This window comes from Bubalus bubalis, chromosome 7 (assembly GCF_019923935.1).
Source record: "Bubalus bubalis isolate 160015118507 breed Murrah chromosome 7, NDDB_SH_1, whole genome shotgun sequence".
Classification (NCBI taxonomy): Eukaryota; Metazoa; Chordata; class Mammalia; order Artiodactyla; family Bovidae; genus Bubalus; species Bubalus bubalis.
Genome location: NC_059163.1, coordinates 30,938,907 through 30,959,270, shown reverse-complemented (window position 1 = coordinate 30,959,270; position 20,364 = coordinate 30,938,907). Strand labels below are relative to the sequence as shown.

At 41.3% G+C, this 20,364-nt stretch overlaps 1 protein-coding gene and 1 long non-coding RNA gene across 9 annotated transcripts in view; one reads left to right on the top strand and one right to left on the bottom strand.

The window, feature by feature from the left end:
- Nucleotides 1-20,364, top strand: part of SLC4A4 (solute carrier family 4 member 4) — a 363,718-nt gene that overhangs the window by 53,816 nt on the left and 289,538 nt on the right. For 3 of the 7 annotated variants that reach the window (XM_044945800.2, XM_044945799.2, XM_044945801.2), the window contains exon 2: nucleotides 1,399-1,472. In XM_044945800.2, the coding sequence (XP_044801735.2) occupies nucleotides 1,400-1,472 (73 nt within the window). In that variant the 5' untranslated portion in view covers nucleotide 1,399. Of the gene's footprint in view, nucleotides 1-808; nucleotides 1,062-1,398; nucleotides 1,473-20,364 lie in introns of those variants that run through there. The other 4 variants (XM_044945798.2, XM_044945797.2, XM_006069347.4 and 1 more) reach the window with 2 other exon arrangements.
- On the bottom strand, nucleotides 79-20,230 carry LOC123334410. 2 transcript variants are annotated; one of them, XR_006552194.2, is made up of 5 exons: nucleotides 20,094-20,230; nucleotides 19,336-19,376; nucleotides 11,162-11,346; nucleotides 481-590; nucleotides 79-113 (listed from the first exon to the last, which is right to left on the bottom strand). It is a non-coding gene; the product is annotated as an uncharacterized LOC123334410 (long non-coding RNA). The 2 variants fall into 2 exon arrangements; XR_006552195.2 differs by having other exon boundaries at nucleotides 481-568.

The window sequence follows — 20,364 nt, the reverse complement described above, 5'->3', positions numbered from 1 at the left end:
TACTTTGCTCCATGTGATACAGGTACGAATAGGCTTTTTAAACTGGTGTCTCCCTGACACCAGATTTCTGACTTTTTAAGCTCAGATGGTTGCTTTGTGAGATGGAAATGCTCCTGAAATAGAAAGGAAGGAAAAGTGAATTCAGTGCATCTCATATAGATGATAACAAATATGGGAAGCACAAGAATAAGTTACAAAGACAATATGGAAAACAGACCCACAGGATTCAATGCCCGAGCACATAACTGGATGAATAGAATACAGAGTGAACATTTGGTTCTCTGGCGGGGCTCATGTATGGTATGACATAGAGCAGCTGTCCCCAGAGAAAGTTCTTTGTTTCTAGACCGGTACAACAGTAGCAGCATTTGAGCAATTCGAGAGTTCTTTCTGCTTTCACTATAAATAGAGTTCATGGAATTCTGTATGTCAAAGTTGATGCAATGAAAAGGAGTCACCGAATATGGAAATCAACCTTACCTCGTTCTATAAACCAGAGACACATTTGGCATTGGGAGGCTGTACAAACGCTGTCATTACTTGGATGGATCCTGAGGTCTTATTTAGCCTAGGAAATTGCAGAGTAGATCCTATTATGTAAGGAGACAGGAGGGCAGCATAATATGGTTACAAAATGCAGCACTTCATGCCCTTCAGGGAAGAGTTAACAGGACAGATATACATAGACAGAGACGTGTGATAAGAATGTGGAAAATGAATGAATGGGTGGCATATATATGTGACTGTTGCTGAAGCCGGGGTTGCTGGATAATCCTCAGATGTCAGATTTCCGTAAGGCCAACATGTGACTCAAAGCTTGCCACTCAACAGAGAATACTGGGCTGTGCTGGTATTAAGAGGCTGGCTGGAAGCTAGGCTCCCACTGTGCAGTAGCCTAACTCCCTGTCGCTTTCTGTGTGTGGGTGGGTGTGCATGTGTGCGTGTGTGTGTGTGAGGGTATACATTTTTATGCAGTGGGTGTTTAAAGAGCTAAGCACTGAAGCTGGATTTCCACAAACGACCATCACGAGCACTCCAGGCACACCAAACTTCCTCTCTTGGTATTTTTTTTTTCTTTTCATCTTTTTTTGGGGGGCAGATCCCAAAGGGGAGAACCCCCAACATCCAGCCTCCAGGATTGAAATGATTTTCTCTTACCTGTCCCTGCGGGGGCCCTGTCAAGGTTAGAACGGAAGCTATGTGGGACCGGCATATTCTGAAGCACCCGATGAGAGGAGCTGAAGGAGCAAAGGAGCAGCAGACACCAAAGGAAGAGGGACTCTGCCCTGTTAACATGAACAGCAGCTTGCAGGTTCACCTGCCCAGAAGCTGGGCTTCGTCCAGTGGCTCCCTCAAGGAGAAGTCTGAGCATTCTTTTTTTCTTTTTTATTACTATAGGATGGAGGATGAAGCTGTCCTGGACAGAGGGGCTTCCTTCCTTAAGCATGTGTGTGATGAAGAAGAAGTAGAAGGTGAGTTTGATGGGCCTGGGGAAGTCTGTATTTGTATACGTAAGTCTTTATGGATAATAGCACCCATACATGGCATATGTCTTATAATTTTGAAGTTAAAAACCCAAGCTGATCTCTGGAGTTTCATTTCATCTCCACATTTTGCTTCAGCACAGAAAGTAATTCTAAGAACTTCACTGGACTGTCAGAATCTGAATCAGTGTGGTCCTGCATAGGTAACAACAAGAAAAAAAGATCTGACTTTGAAGCAGGTTCTTATGTTAGCTGTGCTTCTCTGTCAAAAATAAATATTTTGCCAGATTATATTAACCACTCTCCAATGACTAATTCAAGGAGCCTGCTAGATTTATATAGATATATTTGGCAGTATCTTCTAATATCTTCCTTGTAGCCTGCAGGATAGAGAAGCAGATGTTACAGAGAGAGAATGATACCATTGCTGCAAGAAGCATGGGTCTAAGCTGAGGATATAAAGAGTGGTAATTACAGATGCAACTCTGTTAGGAAAAGATGGACAAGTATTTATTTATTTATTTATTTTTACTTAGAACCCCCGAGGAACTCTTTTGCTAATGTTCCCCGGTGCCAGTTAAAAACCAAAGAAGAGTTAAATTTTAACTGGTACCATGGTCCTTTCAGTATGCTTTCTCTTCTCTTGTCTGTTGACTTACCAGTAATATGGGTATCATCCTACTTATTTGATAGTGAGAAGGCAGGGTTTAATTAATAGTTATTAAAAAAAGCATGTGAAGGCATCACAGATATACAGGGTATTACTAACATTTATAATGACAGTTTTAAAAATAAGCAAGGTTTTAGGCAGTATTCATAAAGTTAAGTAAAACTTACTGGTTAACCACATCATAAATTCTACCCTTTAAAATCACCTGAGAATGAATTCATATGTATTTTGAAAACTCCCTAGTCTGATTGGTACTGTTTGGTAAATTACTTCATGCCTACCAAAGACTGGGACCAGGGAGGTGGTGGGGTTGGGTAAAGAAGGTGGGTGCCGTGTGTTTTGGAGTGATTCTTCAACCAGACTCAGTACCAGATTCCAGGCAAGTGATGCTCTTGTGCCACCTGGGGTAGTTTGAATAATGTGGCCATTGTGTCTCCTTGGTGAGTTTCTTCTGACTGTGTAGTATTGGAAGGTGGGTGCCCCTCACCCCCACCTTCGCACTTCCCGCATGTACACTCTTGAGACTGACTAATTAGAAATTGAAGCCTATGTTTCTTAGGAAAAAGGAAACCACAATATTTTTGTTCTTATTGTTTCATGGGTTCCTTGCACTTTTACAGCATGACTGTGGGAAAATGCCAAGCTAGTGAAAGCAAAAGAGTAAAACTTTTGTCTTAAGATTCTTGTAACCCTTGATGCTAAGTCTCCATTGTGGTGATTCTGTCACTGTCCCCGTCAGTGTCAAAGAGGAGAGAAGAATCTTAAAGTTATAGCAGAGAACCATAAGAAACACTGTAGGATTGAGCCAATATCTGATCATTTCAGAACAATTAAAGTAGAAAAATCAGTGAGAGCTTGGGGATGAGATGAACTCTGTGCGTGTGTTCCTTGAGAATAACCCTCTAGCTAAGTTCTCAGGAGATGTTAATCACTTCTTGAGTTTGTAATATCTGTAGGATTGACAGTGCTTTACTGGAACAGGATATTATACATGGGTTTCTTAACACTTTGACTAAGAAGTTTTATTTCCTGCAGTTTTCCCCTTGATTTTTCAAGCAGAAAATTAAGACAACAATGTAATGAGTAGCACACAAATCTGTAGATAGATTTCTTTAAGGAGAAGCAAAAAAGACTAAGGTGATCAAAATATCTGTAAAACTGGTTGGCTTTGTGGTGATTCACCTTGCTGTGTGGCTTTTGTGTATTTTCATATTCTGGTGAAACTTCTATTTTAATGATAATCTTTCGTGTTGAGTGGAGTGTGGGTTGGTTACATTTCTTTCAAAGCCTGTTTAGCTAGTTGCTGTTGCTGAATGCTGAAACTATGTAGGATGGCTGCTTATGGCCATGATTTGGTGGAGGCATACATCAGTATGGGGTCCTTACAGTACAGGTCATGAAATATAATCAGGAACTACTGTTTCTAATTCAGTGCCTTCCCAGTTGACCTTCCCATTTTCTCACCTGGCTTCATCTGGTGAGGGTGGTAGCCCTTAAATTTTACAGTAACTCTAGGTGACAGTATAAAGAAATTGAAATGGAGATGGGTTTGAATGGCTTACCATGATTCCAGTGGTTGAGAATGAAGATACAATTGATTTGACTGTCAATACCTCTGATCAGGATTTTGATGGGAATGTTTTCCTCAAGGACATGAGTCTATCTCATATTTTTAATTGCATGGAGAAGAGTATTCTTAAAGGAAAGAAGACTTATTTTTGTTGTGAAGTAGCTGAGTTTCTGGTACATTTATGTCCAAAGTAAGTGCTCTAGTTTAAGGATCAGAAATTCAAAGGGCAAGGAGCTGGAACACCTAACATTTCTGTTATCAAACATGTTTCCTTTTACCCAAACAGTATTTCTCTTGCTTCTGGAATACATATGGTTGAGGTATATTGCATCACACTTGGCAAAAGTGAACTTAAAATAAAACTTTGTTTTTTAAGGTAATTTGCACTAATAAGATGCACTCCCATTAAACGAGTATTAGGGTGACCTCCAGTAACTCTGGTTATTTTGATATGATTATGCTTTAAAAATTTTTCTAAGGTCACTCAATTTGGGATGATTGGATTCATCTCAGCTTGAAGGCAAAAAGAGTCAAATGCTGCCTCATAGTTCTTTCTAACGCTGTAATTCTGAGAAAGGGAGACAGACTGAGACTTTCAACCACACCCTCAATTCACCTGGTTCAACTTTACTCTCTGTGGGTGGCATGACACTTAATCTGTATTCTAAAAACTCAATAGAAAACCATCAGCTGCAAACTCACTAAGAACAGAGTGAATCAGAAGAGGGGGCATCTTCTGTTTAAATAGTGAATTTATCTATGTGGGATATGTTTAAAGATCTAAAGCTCTTTTTCATGTAGTTTGCCTGATAAACCGGGCTTCCCGGGTGATGCCAGTGGTAAAGAACCCTCTTGCCAGTGCAGGAGACAAAGGAGACGAGGGTTTGATCCTTGGGTCAGGAAGATTCCCTGGAGAAGGGCATGGCAACTCACTCCAGTATTCTTGCCTGGAGAACCCCATGGACAGAGGAGCCTGGCAGGCTACAGTCCATAGGATATGGAATGAATATGACTGAAGTGACTTAGCATGCAGGCCTCTTATACATTTATAATAATGGTTTAAAAAGATACTCTTGAGAAAGGAAACCCGGTGTCAATTTTAATCTTTAAAATAAAGAGAAGCTTGTATGTCTGCTCTTTCAGTGGTGACCTTAACAGTGTGTTTGGTGAAGCTAACATTTTTGGCATAGAGTGGTTACTGTGGGTAAACTCATTTAAAATTTGGAACATTTCAGATACAGTGTTTGTTTTTATACCCAAAGGCTCCAGCTCTAGCCCAGGCATTTCTGTAGAATTGCTCTGTTAGATGACAAATTGATGTTACCAGTTGTTGCTGTTCAGTCGCTAAGTCAGGTCCAGCTCTTTGTGACCCCATGGACTGCAGCACTCCAGGCTTCCCTGTCCTTCACTGTCTTCCTGAGTTTGCTCAAACTCATGTCCATTGAGTCAGTGATGCCATCCACCCCATCTCATCCTCCTTCGCTGCCTTCTCCTTCTGCCCTCAATCTTTCTCAGCATCAGGGTATTTTCTGGTGAGTCAGCTCTGTATCAGGTGGCCAAAGTATTGGAGCTTCAGCTTCAGTCCTTCCAGTGAATATTCAGTGTTGATTTCCTTTAGGATTGACTGGTTTGATCTCCTTGCTTTTCAAGGGGACCCAGAAATGTCCACTCTGAGGAACAAGACTGATTTTTCATTTCAAACATACTTAGGGGAAATTGGCAAATTTTGTTGGGTGAACCAAGGTTGAGAGAGGAAGATCCCAGGTAGCTTTTTCTAAAGAGGAGGAAATTCTATGGATATTTTATCCTTTAAAAAGTCAGCCAGGGTTTTGGATCTGTATGATATAAACAGATTACTTAATATTCTCATATTTCGCAATAGGGGGAAAAGAGCAAACTCCACCTTATCCTTTGAGATAAGGCCTTGGCTCTGCAAGGCTAGGTAACTCCCCGGCAAGCCTTGGCAACTCTAACTTCATGACGAGGGGCCCTTTTCTTAACATCAATCCTAAGCAGCAACTCAGGAAACATAAAGTACAGAAATACAATATTGGCTGAAACGGATCTGCATTTCTGAAGTTTGATCAGTGCTCTCAACTCCATTATGATATATTGTAGTGGTTTTCCTCTTCCATTCAAAACCAAGTCTAAGAGGAAATGCGCTCCCATCTGTCCCAATGGAAGAATAATTCTACAAATTCCCAGGTCTACTGTTGGACATTAAGAGAGAGAGTGTTGTTGAAAATTCATGGAATTTACAGGAAGGTTATTTTTAGGGAAATAAAAGTAAAAAAGTAGGACAGGGTCAGGAACAAAATAGACATTCACTAAATATTCGTTGAAAGAGTGAAGAAATGAATGTGTAAATAAACCAAATGAAGCATACATAGAATGAATTTATACAGTCCTCTAAAACCTTTGTTTAAATTTTCAGTTAGAAATCTGTTTCTCTTCACTTAGTCAAATGAGATGATGTTTTCTCTAATGATCCTAGTTGATTTTGCAAAGATCATTAATATATGTACATCATTTATACTGATAAGAAAAAGAAGCCCCATAAACACATCCACCGTATTCTTTTTCCTCTTTTGCTTTGTATTTTGAAGAGAGAGACTGAAGTGGTGAACTGGTGGCTTTTGTGTTTTGGGAGGTCAAGATCTCAACATTTTACTGACATGAAATCATAATGACTTAAAAACCTATTTTTCACTGGAGGATATTGTGATGATGTATTTATGTGTATTGGAGGAGGTAGTATTCTAAGGAAAAGGCAGGGCCTGGTGGACATTTGTTAATAATTACAATGGTCAGAAAACGTAATTGCCAAGAAGGAGTGAATGAGAACCTAGTGGATGGGAAGGAAGGAGATGGGAAGGGAGGGGCTGGTTGGGGTCAGCGCTATTCTGAGCGCTGGATGTAAGTGTCGAGTTGCATTTTGCTGACCTCCTCTCTCCTGTTCTCTATAATTGCCCAGAAAACAGTGTGTACAGAGGAAATACTTGGGCAAATATTGCTGAAGGAAAAGCCTTCTTAAAAGAAACAATGTATCCACACGTTGGAGAGCTTGGAGGAAGTGTGGTCAGGTGTTTTAAGGGTTGACGCTTGAATAAGTAGCTTGGGTTCCCAGAGCACTTTGAACCCACACAGACCTTTCCCAGCGTCCTGCTGGCAGCTGGAAGCCTGCCGGAGGTCCTAAAGCAGGCAGCACCCAGCTCTCTGACACCTCCTGCTGTGTCACTGAAGTTGAGTATTTGTGTATAGATTACTTGAGCTTCAAGGAAATCAGCTGATAATTCCACGGGGTTTGGAAGCAGAAATCAGACATCCCTTCTCAGAGTTTTCCAATTGTAGAGAATTCCCTGGTAGTACGGTATGGGCTAAAGCCTTCTGGAAGCCACTTTCTGTCCTGGGTGACTACATTCTTTTATGGCAAGAAGTTTGCAGAATTGAACTTGGTACTTGAGTCATGTTTTCCAAGGATCCAGAAATTCTGAAATAATACACTTGCAGCAGATTTTGTCTATGGTTGAGTTTCTTTCTTGAAGCTTTGTATCTGCTCATATTTTTGAGACGAGTTGTTTCATATTGATTTTGGGGAGTCTCTATCATTTGTATTATTCATGTGTGGTTAAGGCAGAGTGACTAAACATCAGTTTGGGAATAAAAGTTTAAAACTTGCTATATTGCTAAAGCATTGCATAAGTAAAGAACAAAACTTAAAGTTTGAATTTCTCAGTTCTGCACAATGAGAATCAAACACACCATTCACCAGAGAACTGTTTTAATAATGACCAGAAACAGTCATTAATGCTGCTGTTCTTGGCATTAGGCATAGGAGTACTTTATACAAGGCGTGTGTGCATGCTAAGTCGCTTCAGTGGTTTTCAGCTCTTTGGAACCCTATGGATTGTAGCCTGCCAGGCTTCTCTGTCCGTGGGATTCTCCAGGCAAGAATACTAGAGTGGGTTGCCATGCCCTTCTCCAGGGGATCTTCCAGACCCAGAGATTGAACCCACATATCCTGAGGCTCCTGCATTGCAGGTGGATTCTTTACTGCTGAGCCATTGGGGAAGCCTACTTTATACTGTATCACTGTCTTATTCTTTTGCTTTCTGATTGATACAGCCTCACCAATAATTTTCAGTGATTATCATTCCAAAAAATTTGAACTACCAAAATGTTTATTTTCTTTTTTAAAATTATATTTATTTATTTTAACTGGAGGATAATTACTTTACAATATTGTGATGGTTTTTGTCATACATCAGTATGAATCAGCTATAGGCATATGTGTCCCCTCCATCCTGAACCCATTATTTTCTTAATTCATCTTTACCAACATCTATCTATCCCTTGCCTTCCTAATAACCACACTTACATACTGCTTCTTGTTTTGGAAGAGGCAAGCCAGGAAGGTCAAGAGAATTTTCCAGAGGCCTGCTGTGTATTTCTCTTTGAACATGTTCTGATTCCCTTTAGGCTCTGGGTGTGAGATCTGGTTTCCATGGTTAGGTTGCTCCGATAGACATTACCTCTAATTTGTGAAATTGTCTCCTCTTCCAAGAAAAGATATACTAACTATACTTGCATACAGGATAAATTATAAATGTGTGACCATTATAATAAGGCCTGCAAAGTTACCCTTCTGGAAAACAGATTTAAGTGTGTGGTATTTTCTTACCAATGAGGAGGATTCAAGGGTTTATTATATATGTAATGTATGTAAACACACATACACAGTATATATATATTTTTCTTTTTTTCCTTTCCCCATATGCAGCATGAACTAGAATAATTCTGTTCTCTACTGGCTGTTATATAATTTAGGTGCCAATTCAATGAGATTATGCAATAGTATAGAGATAACACTAAGTATTCAAACCTGAGCTAAGTGTTTCCCCATTTTTATCATTATAAGATTCAAAGTCATTGGGAATTGAAAATTGGGCCTGATGAGGGAGAGTAGAGTAAGAATAGAATAAAACTGAATAAAGTTCAGTGGAGGCTCTCCTGTTGCTGAAGTGGGCATGCTGATGGGATTTGGTTTTGTTCTGTTTCATTTCACTTTTTTGGCTGATAGCACTCAGGGGACTGCGGTGAGAGCCTGCCATGGTAGGAGTTCACAGGAGGTTCCAAATATTGTGCCCCTGAAGCTGCTGATTGCCAGGTGGGATGAAGGTGAAGGGAAGAAGGGTGGTGAGTGACACCCATTGAATCATTAGTAGAGGCGACTTAAATAACTCCCTTCCCTGAATAGCTGCAAAAGCTTTTAAATCTGATGAATTGTTTTTACCTTTACCAAGAGTTAGAATTAGAAGTCAGCCATCCTGAGTGCTACATCCAACATGTTCACCTTTCTTGATACTCTGTCGACTTTGAAAGGAGAGCAGACTCAACCCTCTTGGGACATGATTTTACTCCCTCTTGATGGTAGGTTACTCAATACCTTTGACAAGGCCAAAACTTCTGGAAATCAAAAGGAGTGTCTGAATCTTCATGAAATCAGCCAATGTACCAGCTTTAGAGGGCCAGAGTCACACATTTTATGAATTAGTTGAATCACAACCCTACCCTCTAGTTGATTATTAAATTTTCAATGTGATTCTATCCCTGCTGAAAGATAAAGACAGTGTCTTGGATGTAGAATGAAAGGATACAGTTGAATCCAATGGATGCATGTATTTGGCAAACTCAGTCAGCGTCTGGAGTTTGAGGTACTTTAATTCAGCCTGTATTGTGGGTTAGAGAATGTGGTGGACAACGAGGAGTCTTAGGACCTATTTCTGTTCTTGGCTCTGCCCTGTCTTTCTGGGTGACATGAGGCCGATTGTGTTTGTGTGGTTGTGTTTTCTTCATGCAGAGTGCAGTTAATAACATATCTTGTTTTCCACCTACTAGAGATGCTCTAAGGATTCTTGGATAATACCAGAAAAATACTTTGACATTTGCAGTAAGCCATTGTCAAATTACTTAATTTCTGAATCTCAGATTTTCGTACAAAGAAACAGCATTGGTGCTTCCTTATCTCCTAGTTTTGCTAGGGGTGTAAGGAAACTAATTTGAAATCCCCAGGATGAACCCTGTAAATTTAAGGCGTTAACTTCTTTGGGTCTGGTCCTTGCCTGTGATTTATTTTTGTGTTTAACACTTTCTCAAGTGCTTGCTGTGACTGCGGAGTGCTTTCTGACTAAAGCTAGTACTGATATCTGGTAATCAACAAGTTAGCTGATTGTTATCTATGTTAACTCTTCTCTTCCCTAGTGGTTCAGCTGGCAAAGAATCCACTTGCTATGAGGGAGACCTGGATTCAGTCCCTGGGTTGGGAAGATCCCCTGGAGAAGGGAACAGCTGCCCACTCCAGTATTCTGGCCTGGAGAATTCCATGGACTGTGTAGTCCATGGGGTTGCAAAGAGTCGGACAATACTGAGTGAATTTCATTAACTCTTCTCATTAACTTTGATGGACAAAGCTTTTATTATTATTATTTTTTAGCTTATAAAAATGGTAAGAACACTTGCAGATATACAAGCTCTGATATGTTGCTTTTCCGGGCGAACGTGACATATTCCAATTAGATCAGTAACTAATGTGTTGTCAAATAAACTCGTCATCATTTAAGGACACAAAGTTGGTTGATATGATAATTTAGAGAGTATATCATGCCTGTGGGTGAGTATACATGGAGACCAAGATATGTATCTTCTGTAGAGTGATGTTAACTTGAGACCTAAAGGGTGAAGAGAGTTAGCTAGGTCAAGAAGGAGGGAAACCTCCTAGGCCAGGATGTGTGAAGGCCCAGTGGTGAGTAGGCCTGTTTGAGAAGTGAACATAAGGCCCATGCAGCTGGACCACATGAACCAGGAGAGAGTGGCCAGAAGTGAATGCTGCTGCTGCTGCTGCTAAGTCGCATCAGTCGTGTCCGACTCTGTGCGACCCCATAGACGGCAGCCCACCAGGCTCCCCCGTCCCTGGGATTCTCCAGGCAAGAACACTGGAGTGGGTTGCCATTTCCTTCTCCAATGCATGAAAGTGAAAAGTGAAAGTGAAGTCGCTCATTCGTTTCCGACTCTTTGCGACCCCATGGACTGCAGCCCACCAGGCTCCTCCGTCCATGGGATTTTCCAGGCAAGAGTACTGGAGTGGGTCGCCAGTGCCTTCTCCGAGAAGTGGGTGGAACCCAGATAATTCATGACTTTTGCTAAAGCTTGCGGAGAAGGCAATGTCAGGAAAGAGTCAAATCAGAGGAGACTGAAGAATGCCCTTAGAGAAAACTACCATCCTAAGGAGTTGTGGAGGGACTTTGAGAAATAGTAGAAAACCTTTTAGCCTTTTCCTTATGTGCTTTGTTACCCTTAACCAGTTAAAATCCTTAGAATTATTACAGAATTTTTAGAGCTCAAAAGGATCTACGAGATAATGTAGCTTAGCGTTCTCACCTTACAGATGGAGAGACGAGCCTTGGAGCCGGTAAAGTGATTTGCTTGCAATAACGCTGATGGTAATTTGGAACACTAGGACGAGGAGCCAGCCTTCTTAACTTTACCAGGGCAGTGCTCCTTCCAAAAATGTGTGCTTGAGGTCTGGTCCCTTTCCATCGCTGCGTGAGAAATGGAAGGAGAGCCTGGAAGAGCAGGGAGTAGGAAGAACTGAATGGAGAAGAATAAAAGGTGTTGGGAGAGCTTGTGAAAAGGTGCAAGGGAATGAAGGCACAAGCCCGGCTGGCCTCATTGTTTGCACGACCACAGGTGCTCATGGGAGGGCAGGTGTCTTCATATTCTGGGGCAGTTTACAGAGCTAAGGGTTGTAGATTTAAACTTGTCATTCTGTGATTATAAGACACATTTTCAGAGAATTCCTGAGCCTGTTTTGTCCTCTTTTGTAGTTGCTAACTTGAAAAGCTTAACCTTTTTTCTCCCTACTTGGCTATATTTTGCAGACAATGGAATATAGGGGGTAGGGTGGAGTGTAGGTACCATGGTAGTGGGGAAGTAAGAAAGGAAACCTTCTTTAACCAGGAGCTCCAAGAGTCCCAGCCTCTACATCATTAGCTGTTTGGCTTTACTTGGTTCATTGGTACATGAAGAGGTTTAATCAGGTGATATTTAAGGTCATTTCAGTTCTAAAAAGGAGAAGGAAAGGGCACCCCACTCCAGTACTCTTGCCTGGAAAATCCCATGGGCGGAGGAGCCTGGTAGGCTGCAGTCCATGGGGTTGCACAGAGTCGGACACGACTGAGCGACTTCACTTTGACTTTTCAGTTTCATGCATTGGAGAAGGAAATGGCAACCCACTCCAGTGTTCTTGCCTGGAGAATCCCAGGGACGGGGGAGTCTGGTGAGCTGCCGTCTATGGGGTCGCACAGAGTCGGACACGACTGAAGTGACTTAGCAGAAGTTCTAAAAGCGTGATTATGTGCTGCTGTGTCAGTGAATGTTGTCTTCTTTTTCTGGGTGCATGTGGAAAATCATAGTCATGACGATTCTGGAATTGGGCTTAACTATGCTAGTTTGCAGAGAAGGCAATGGCACCCCACTCCAGCACTCTTGCCTGGAAAATCCCATGGATGGAGGAGCCTGGTGGGCTGCAGTCCATGGGGTCGCTAAGAGTCGGATACGACTGAGCGACTTCACTTTCACTTTTCACTTTCCTGCATTGGAGAAGGAAATGGCAATCCACTCCAGTGTTCTTGCCTGGAGAATCCCAGGGACGGGGGAGCCTGGTGGGCTGCCGTCTATGGGGTCTCACAGAGTTGGACACAACTGAAGTGACTTAGCAGCAGCAGCAGCATGCTAGTTGAGTCATTTGTAGCACTTTCTCTCTTTCTTGGTCATTGTTTTAGCCGCCCCTCCCCCACCTACTCCCCCCGCTCCCCCCTCCCCACCGCATGATCCAAATCTCATTTACCTATGTACAGGTGTGTGAGAGGAGGGAATTATGTGAACTAATATTAGATGTTTAATACCTGATTAGCTGTGAGTGCATTGACTATATAGTGGATTATCTGTCTATAGTGACTAAATCTACTCTTCCTATTGCCCAGCAAGGCTTAGGCTAGTGCTAAAAGGGAAGCCAGAATAGAGTCGCAGACGGACAATGTGGTTAGAATGAGAGTGTGAATGTGTGCATTTATGTGTCTGTCTAAGCTGCCTCTCTGGCTGCAATTGCAAATCCGGTTATCAATGACCATTGGATTAGCCTTTGTTTTCTCTCTTCCAGCCCTACTTGCCATTCAGTTGTGCAAATGGTGACCACAAGAGAGATAATGGAAACTGTCAGTTCCCTGTGTTTGGCTCACAGGTGGATTTTGTCTGACTGCATGTGTATTGCACATTAAAATTCTCCAGCTCTTTCAGGGTTCTGGGGTGTCAGGAGGAGTCAAGGGTTCATCTGTTCCTGTTAAGTGGCTCTTCTTTGCACTGCCCTGGCTGGCTCTGACCTTCCAGACCTTTTGAATCCACTCTCCTCTGTGCTTTCAAGTAAAAAGGACAACAGACCTGAGCCCTGGGGCTTGGCACCTACAGTGTGAAAGCTCCGGGGAGACCCTCCCTTAGCAGGATGGTGATGACCTGACGCTGGCTCCTGGCAGGGGTAGGGGAGACTGGGGTTATGGAAGGTATTGCCTCTGCAGCACAGTTACACTCTGCATAATGACTAGACAGCTAACTGAGGGGTGAGTTAACCTTGATCTAAAAGTGAAAGTGAAGTCGCTCAGTCGTGTCTGACTCTTCGCAACCCCATGGATTGTAGCCCATCAGGCTCCTCTGTCCATGGGATTTTCCAGGCAAGAATACTGGAGTGGGTTGCCATTTCCTTCTCCAGGAGCCTTGATCCAAAGTTTGCTCTTTTGTCTTGCCCAGGGTGAGTGCTCTGGAGTACCTTCTCTGGAGAACAGAGGGTGTTCACAAGTTATTGTCAGGGCTCAAAGTGGGTAGGAAGGAAGAGAAATAGGGCTTTCTTCCCCCCTTTGGAAATAGGAGGGAGAGATAAGAACAGCATTTACTGTGCATCTTTGTGCACTATACACAATGGAGGATATTTTATTGACATATTGGATTTGGATTGTCCATAAAAATGATGTTAGCTCTCTCTATGTAGAGATTGTATATATTATATTGTATATATATATTATGTGTATATATATATATATATATACACATCTCAATATAAATGTGTTAAAAAATGTTAGCTGCTCAGTTGTGTCTGGCTCTTTGCCACCCCATGGACTGTAGACCCCCAAGTTCCTCTGTCCATGAAATTCTCTAGGCAAGAATACTGGAGTGGGTAGCCGTTCCCTTCTCCAGGGGATCGTCCCAATCTGGGGGTCGAACCCAGGTCTCCCACATTGCAGGTGGATTCCTTATTGTCTGAGCTACCAGGAAAACCCCATAAATATATATAGATATAGGTATAAATATAGATTATACTTTAAAACTATGTGTGTGTGTGCTAAGTAGCTTCTGTCGTGTCTGACTCTCTGTGACCGCATGGACTGTATAGCCCACAAAGCTCCTCTGTCCATGGGATTCTCCAGGCAAGAATACTGGAGTGGGTGGCCATTCTCTTCTCCAGGACATCTTCCCCACCTAGGGATAGAACCCTACCTAGTCTGTTACATCCCCTGGGTTGGCAGGCAGATTCTTTACCCCTAGTGCCAAAAGAGGTTTTGCTAGAGCAGAGTTAAAACTACTTTGGAGAAGCAGTTTTTTAGAGATTGTGAAGCACTTCAAGAGCTACAGTTTATAAAAGATAACATGATTTTTAGTCCTGTTTACTCATCAAGGTTGGCTCCCGTAGTGCCTTTAAGTTGTTGTGGCCTAGATATTTTCAAATAATGGATGGTCACTAAATATAAGAAAGCTGTATTTCTTTAAAAATAGTCACTGATTCAGGTTTTATACAGTGCTGGTCAGTTTTAGCCTCTGTTATCAGCTATCAGTAATGGAAGCTGTCTTGAAAGCATAACTTCATTGTGTGGTCATAGGTTCCTCACCTTTGCTGTGCTGCGCTTAGTTGCTCAGTTGTGTGGGACTCTTTGCAACCCCATGGACTGGAGCCCACCTACCTAAACACTATGATTAGAACTACTTTGCTAAAAATGAGTACTTGTAAAGCAAGTACAAAAGTTTCTGAGCTTTAGCTTGTTCTTTAAGACAAGAGTTTAGCTAAGTTACCATAAGCTCAACTCCCTTTTGAGACCTTTTCCTTGTGCTGTTTGTTTTGCCTCGAGATTGTTATCATTTACATCATTAAATATTAAATATTAAAAGTACTCTGCTCAGTAAATACCAAGCTGAGATTTCTTATCAGTCTTGCTTGGGGTACCTCAAGTTGCCTTAAGAATTTCTGGGAGATTTTCAGTGAACAAAAGTCCCATGTCATTCAGTGGGAAGAAAAATATTTCCCTGTTTTTCATCACTTTTACTACTTATTTGTTTGCATGCCTGCTCCTAAGTGTAGTTGGTAGCATTAATATTAAAATAGATTACTAATCAGCACTAAGAATGGTCTGTAAATAAATTACATATGAAGCATGCAATAAACTATCAAGAAACATGCGCATTATTATTGTTTTTTTTTCTGTGTGAAAAGTTGGCCCTATCCAAAATATAGGAATAGAAATGATCCCTTGTTTTGAGTAGTGGGATCTGTTTTGTGAACTGTCAAGCAAACATCTAACCAAAGGGGCTGACTTACCCCCTGTTAAATGCAAAATTATAACATTCCTTTCAAAGTGAGTTTTCTTTTCATAAACTGATATTTATGCCGAAGTAAATTAGCAATGTTGCATTGATTATATCTTAATAGAACTGGTTACAGACACTCTTATGTGTCTGTGGGTAAAGCACTAACGTGTTACTTGTATTTCCTTTCTTAAAGTGTTTAGGATTAGACAAACTTATCTGTTTCTTATTATATAAAGTGTGAAACACACAACCTCTCTGGCATCTGGACTTGGTACTATGATTCTCTGTAACATTTCTTTTTTTTTTTTTTTTTTGCTTTTTTAAAAAATTGTTCCTTTATTGGAGGATTATTGCTTTACAATATTGTGTTGGTTTCTGCCATACATCAACATGAATCAGCCCACAGGTATACATATGTCCCCTCCCTCTTTTTTTTTTTTTAAATTTTATTTTATTTTTAAACTTTACATAACTGTATTAGTTTTGCCAAATATCAAAATGAATCCGCCACAGGTATACATATACCGTGTTCATGGATTGGAAGAATCAATATAGTGAAAATGAGTATACTACCCAAAGTAATCTATAGATTCAATGCAATCCCTATCAAGCTACCAACAGCATTCTTCACAGAGCTAGAACAAATAATTTCACAATTTGTATGGAAATACAAAAAACCCTCGAATAGCCAAAGCGATCTGTAACGTTTCTTATGCATGCACTTCCAAAATACCTTTGAGATTCATTTTGATACAAGAAATAAAGTCTTTCCAGCATCTTTTAGACAGTCTATCCCACATCCAGGGTCTCTGCCTCCTCTTCCAACATTTTTCTTTTCATAATTAAAAAGAAATAATAAATCTCTCTTTAATTTGTCGCCTTCCCCTATATCCTTCTTGGCAATAGCTACAACAAGTTTCAGGCACCTTGGCATAAGACCAGGTTACTTTAGATAAGCCAAGAAAGGCAGTATTTAACTTATGTTTGGGAAATATTGCTAATTAGTTCTGAAAGAACGATGTAAAGTCCCAAGTGTTGTAGAATCTTTGCTTTGAACCAGAGAGAACAGAAATCCCATTGATTATAGAAAGAGGAACAATGTGGAAAAATAAAATGGGGAACATCCCTCAGAATTTTATTAGTGATGTTCTGTAGGAGCCTGGGGCTGGCGGGGGGTGGGGTGGCCTTGGGGGAAGGTAGATTTCTGGACAAAGATTTAGACTTGTAGATTTCGATGTACTTAAAGGACCACCAAGGACCGGTTAACTCTCTGGCTAGAAATCTACATTCCCCCACGGCCACCCTCAGCCTCTATCCCTGGTACTGACATCTCAGGTTTTAAAAAATCTTTATATGCTGCCTTATTTTAAAAAGTTTTAATGCGAAGGGAAAGTAACCACTGAAAAGTTGGAAAAGTGAGGTTAGTATTTAAAATGCATGTCACAAAACTGTCTACCCATTGCAGGTTGGCCTGAGATTTGTCTCTTCTATTTCTAGCTGTCAACATGAGGAAGGAAACATCAGTTATAAGATAGTATAAATATAGTGTCTGTCACAAAAAAGCCCCCTAAAAACAGACAAAGCACCACCAAAGCAGGGATGAAGCACTCACTATTTTTAATGTTGAGACCTGGGAGATATTTCTCCTGAGGGATTTTTAAAAAGAGATTAATATCTTTTTTTAAAAATTAATTGTTTTTCTTGTTGTTGTTGTTCATGCTTTGCAGCATGTGGATCTTAGTTCTCCGACCAGAGGTCGAACCTTGGCTCCCTGCGTTGGGAGCTCAGAGTCTTAACCATTGGACAATCAGAAAAGTCCCTTTTCTGTAGAATTTTATGAGTTAGCTGGTGACAATATCCTTGACTTCCCTGAACCTTGGTTTCTTTGCCTGTACAATGGCGATGTTGTTGTTGTTCAGTTGCTAAGTTGTGTTCAAATCTTTGCCACCCCATGGACTGTAGCCTGCCAGGCTCCTCTGTTCTCCACGGTCACTCAGAGTTTGCTCAAATTCATGTCCATTGAGTCGGTGATGCTATCTAACCATCTCATCCTCTGTCGTTCACTTAATTCGTGCAGTGGTGAGGATGGCATGAGGTAATAGAAAGAGGAGACTTAGCCACAACCTAGCACATTTATACGAATTCCATAAGTGGCTTCTGTCATCTGTATGTATATAAGCAAGGGCTTTCCTGGTGACTCAGCTGGTAAAGAATCTGCCTGCAATGTGGGAGATGTGGGTTCAATCCCTGGGTTGGGAAGATCCCCTGGAGAAGGGAAAGGCTACCCACTCCAGTGTTCTGGCCTGGAGAATTCCATGGACTGGATAGTCCATGGAGTCACAAAACCGTTGGCACGACTGAGCGACTCACTCACTCACTCATTCATGTTTCCTAAAGGAGCTAATGATCTGTGTTGCATAGAGAGGCATATATTGTTAACCACTCAGTTCTCTACAGAAATTTTAGCTTGACTCCCTTGATGGGTTTCATTCTTCAAAGTCCTAAATCATCTTTGGTAGTGAAGTGGGTATCTGTGGAAGCCTCTTTCACTTAAATGACTACAGTTACTAAGTGTAAGAGTTCTCTGGTGGCCTCAAATCACAATAGCAGCTCTCAATGGCATTAGTGTAGAAATATTTTAGGAACTGGGAGAAGTGGACATGACAGCATCTGAGGGCTTCTGCTCTCTCCTGAGGTGGAGCATGTGAAGATGGGAAGCAACATGGATCACCTGGTGATAATTTCTGAAGGCCAGAGATAACCAGAAAAGCTATGTTTTCTTCCCAGGAATACTGGCTGTGGTTGGATTGTGAGATATTTCCAAGATATTTAGAGTTTGTTGAGAACTTGCACCATCTGTCACAGAAAGGTATGCAGGGTATTTATTTGAACACATGCTCCTGAGGCCCTGCCAAATCTAGGACTGAATGCCCTTTGACTCACACCTAAGTGAACACTGTCAAATGTAGGTTCCAGTAGTTTTATTCTACAAAATTTTGAGTAGCAAGAATGTAACCTTTATTTTAATAACATTTAAACCAATCGCTGTTTCCTTATGAATTATAGCTATTAAATTTTTTTGCTGCTGCTTCTTACATTATCTTTGGAAGCAGTCTTTACTGACATTTGGTAGCTCAACTGGTAAAGAATCTACCTGCAATGCCAGAGATCCCAGTTCAATTGCTGGGTCAGGAAGATCCACCAGAGAAGGGATAGGCTATCCACTCCAGTATTCTTGGGCTTCCCTGGTGGCTCAGCTGGTAAAGAATCCTCCTGCAATGCGCGAGACCCGAGTTTGATCCCTGGGTTGGGAAGATCCCCTGGAGAAAGGAAAGGCTACCCACTCCAGTATCCTGGCCTGGAGAATTACATGGACTATTCCATGGGGTCCCAAAGAGTTGGACATGACTGAGAGACTTTCACTCACTAGGGGAGAATTTTTTTCTTTTGAGACTAAAACTTATTCCCTCGTAAGTTAAACAGGTAACTATCCCTGATTCTCCGAGCATCTTACTGTTTTGTAGACTCTTGCTGAATTGGAAGGCTTGTCTATCAAGTTTCCCCTTTTCATTTTACACTTAAAATAATACTATATCCTCCACCTCTATGGCTTTCCTAAGAGCTTGCTGTCATTTGGTGAGTTGTAATTTTAAAAATAGCCATCAGTCTTCATGACATATCTCTGAAACAGGTAAAGATATTTTAATGAAAATAAATATTGAGATCAACTCTGATATTCTTATTAGTAATAGCATTAGAAAAAATCAGTAACGCTGCTTATATTGGTCCTAAAGACAGGTATTTTGTGGTGGTAAGAATGCTTTCATTCCAGCTCACTTTACTTTTGGTATGTTTTGTACTTAGCATATACAGCTCTTAAAATATTTAGTCATCATTTTGAGAAAGCATGCCTTGCCCCTACTCACCAAAGTGATGTTGCCTTCCTCTCTTCTGGTGGGCAAAGAAGCTGAAATGAAAAGAGGTTGAGAAGTAATTGCTGAAACACAGACACTGTTCCTTAGGTCCTAAAGGTTTGTTTAACCTTGGGACTCTATGCCTTTTCCTTTATCTGAACGAGACAGAAAAGGAAAATTTAGTTACTAGTAATGCTGCTGCTGCTAAGTCGCTTCAGTCGTGTCCGACTCTGTGCGACCCCATAGACGGCAGCCCACCAGGCTCCCCCGTCCCTGGGATTCTCCAGGCAAGAACACTGGAGTGGGTTGCCATTTCCTTCTCCAATGCATGAAAGTGAAAAGTGAAAGTGAAGTTGCTCAGTCGTGTCCGACTCTTCGCAACCCCATGGATTGCAGCCTACCAGGCTCCTCCATCCATGGGATTTTCTAGGCAAAAGTACTGGAGTGGGGTGCCATTGCCTTCTCCAGTTACTAGTAATGTCTGAGAGGAAAAGGAGGATGCTTTGCCTTTTTTAAAAAAAATTATTTATTTTTATTGAAGGATAATTGTTTTACAGAATTTTGCTGTTTTCTGTCAAACTTCAACATGACTCAGCCATAGGTATACATATATACCCTCCCTTTTGAAACTCCTTCTCATCTCCCTCCCCATCCCACCCATTTTGGTTGATACAGAGCCCCTGTTTGAGTTTCCTGATGCTTTGCTTTTGAATTACTTAGCTCAGTGATGCTTTCCTCTGGCCACTCTTGGAAGGAGAGAGCTTTCTTACCCAAAGCATATTCGGTTCTACTGTGCTGTAAGGGGTCCCGCAAAAGTTCATAGCATGTGGGTACCAGAGAATTGTAGCTTCCCGGAGCCCATCACTGACAGCATAAAAGACGCCTGAGAGGTAGTAAGGGATGGGAGTGGGAACAGAGAGTGGTTGTGGATGAGCATGAGAGATCTTTGTTGATTGGTAGCCAGGTTCTGAAATGGGATTATGGCAATGGTTGCACAACTCTCTGTAAATATGCTAACAATCATTCAATATATACTCTCTT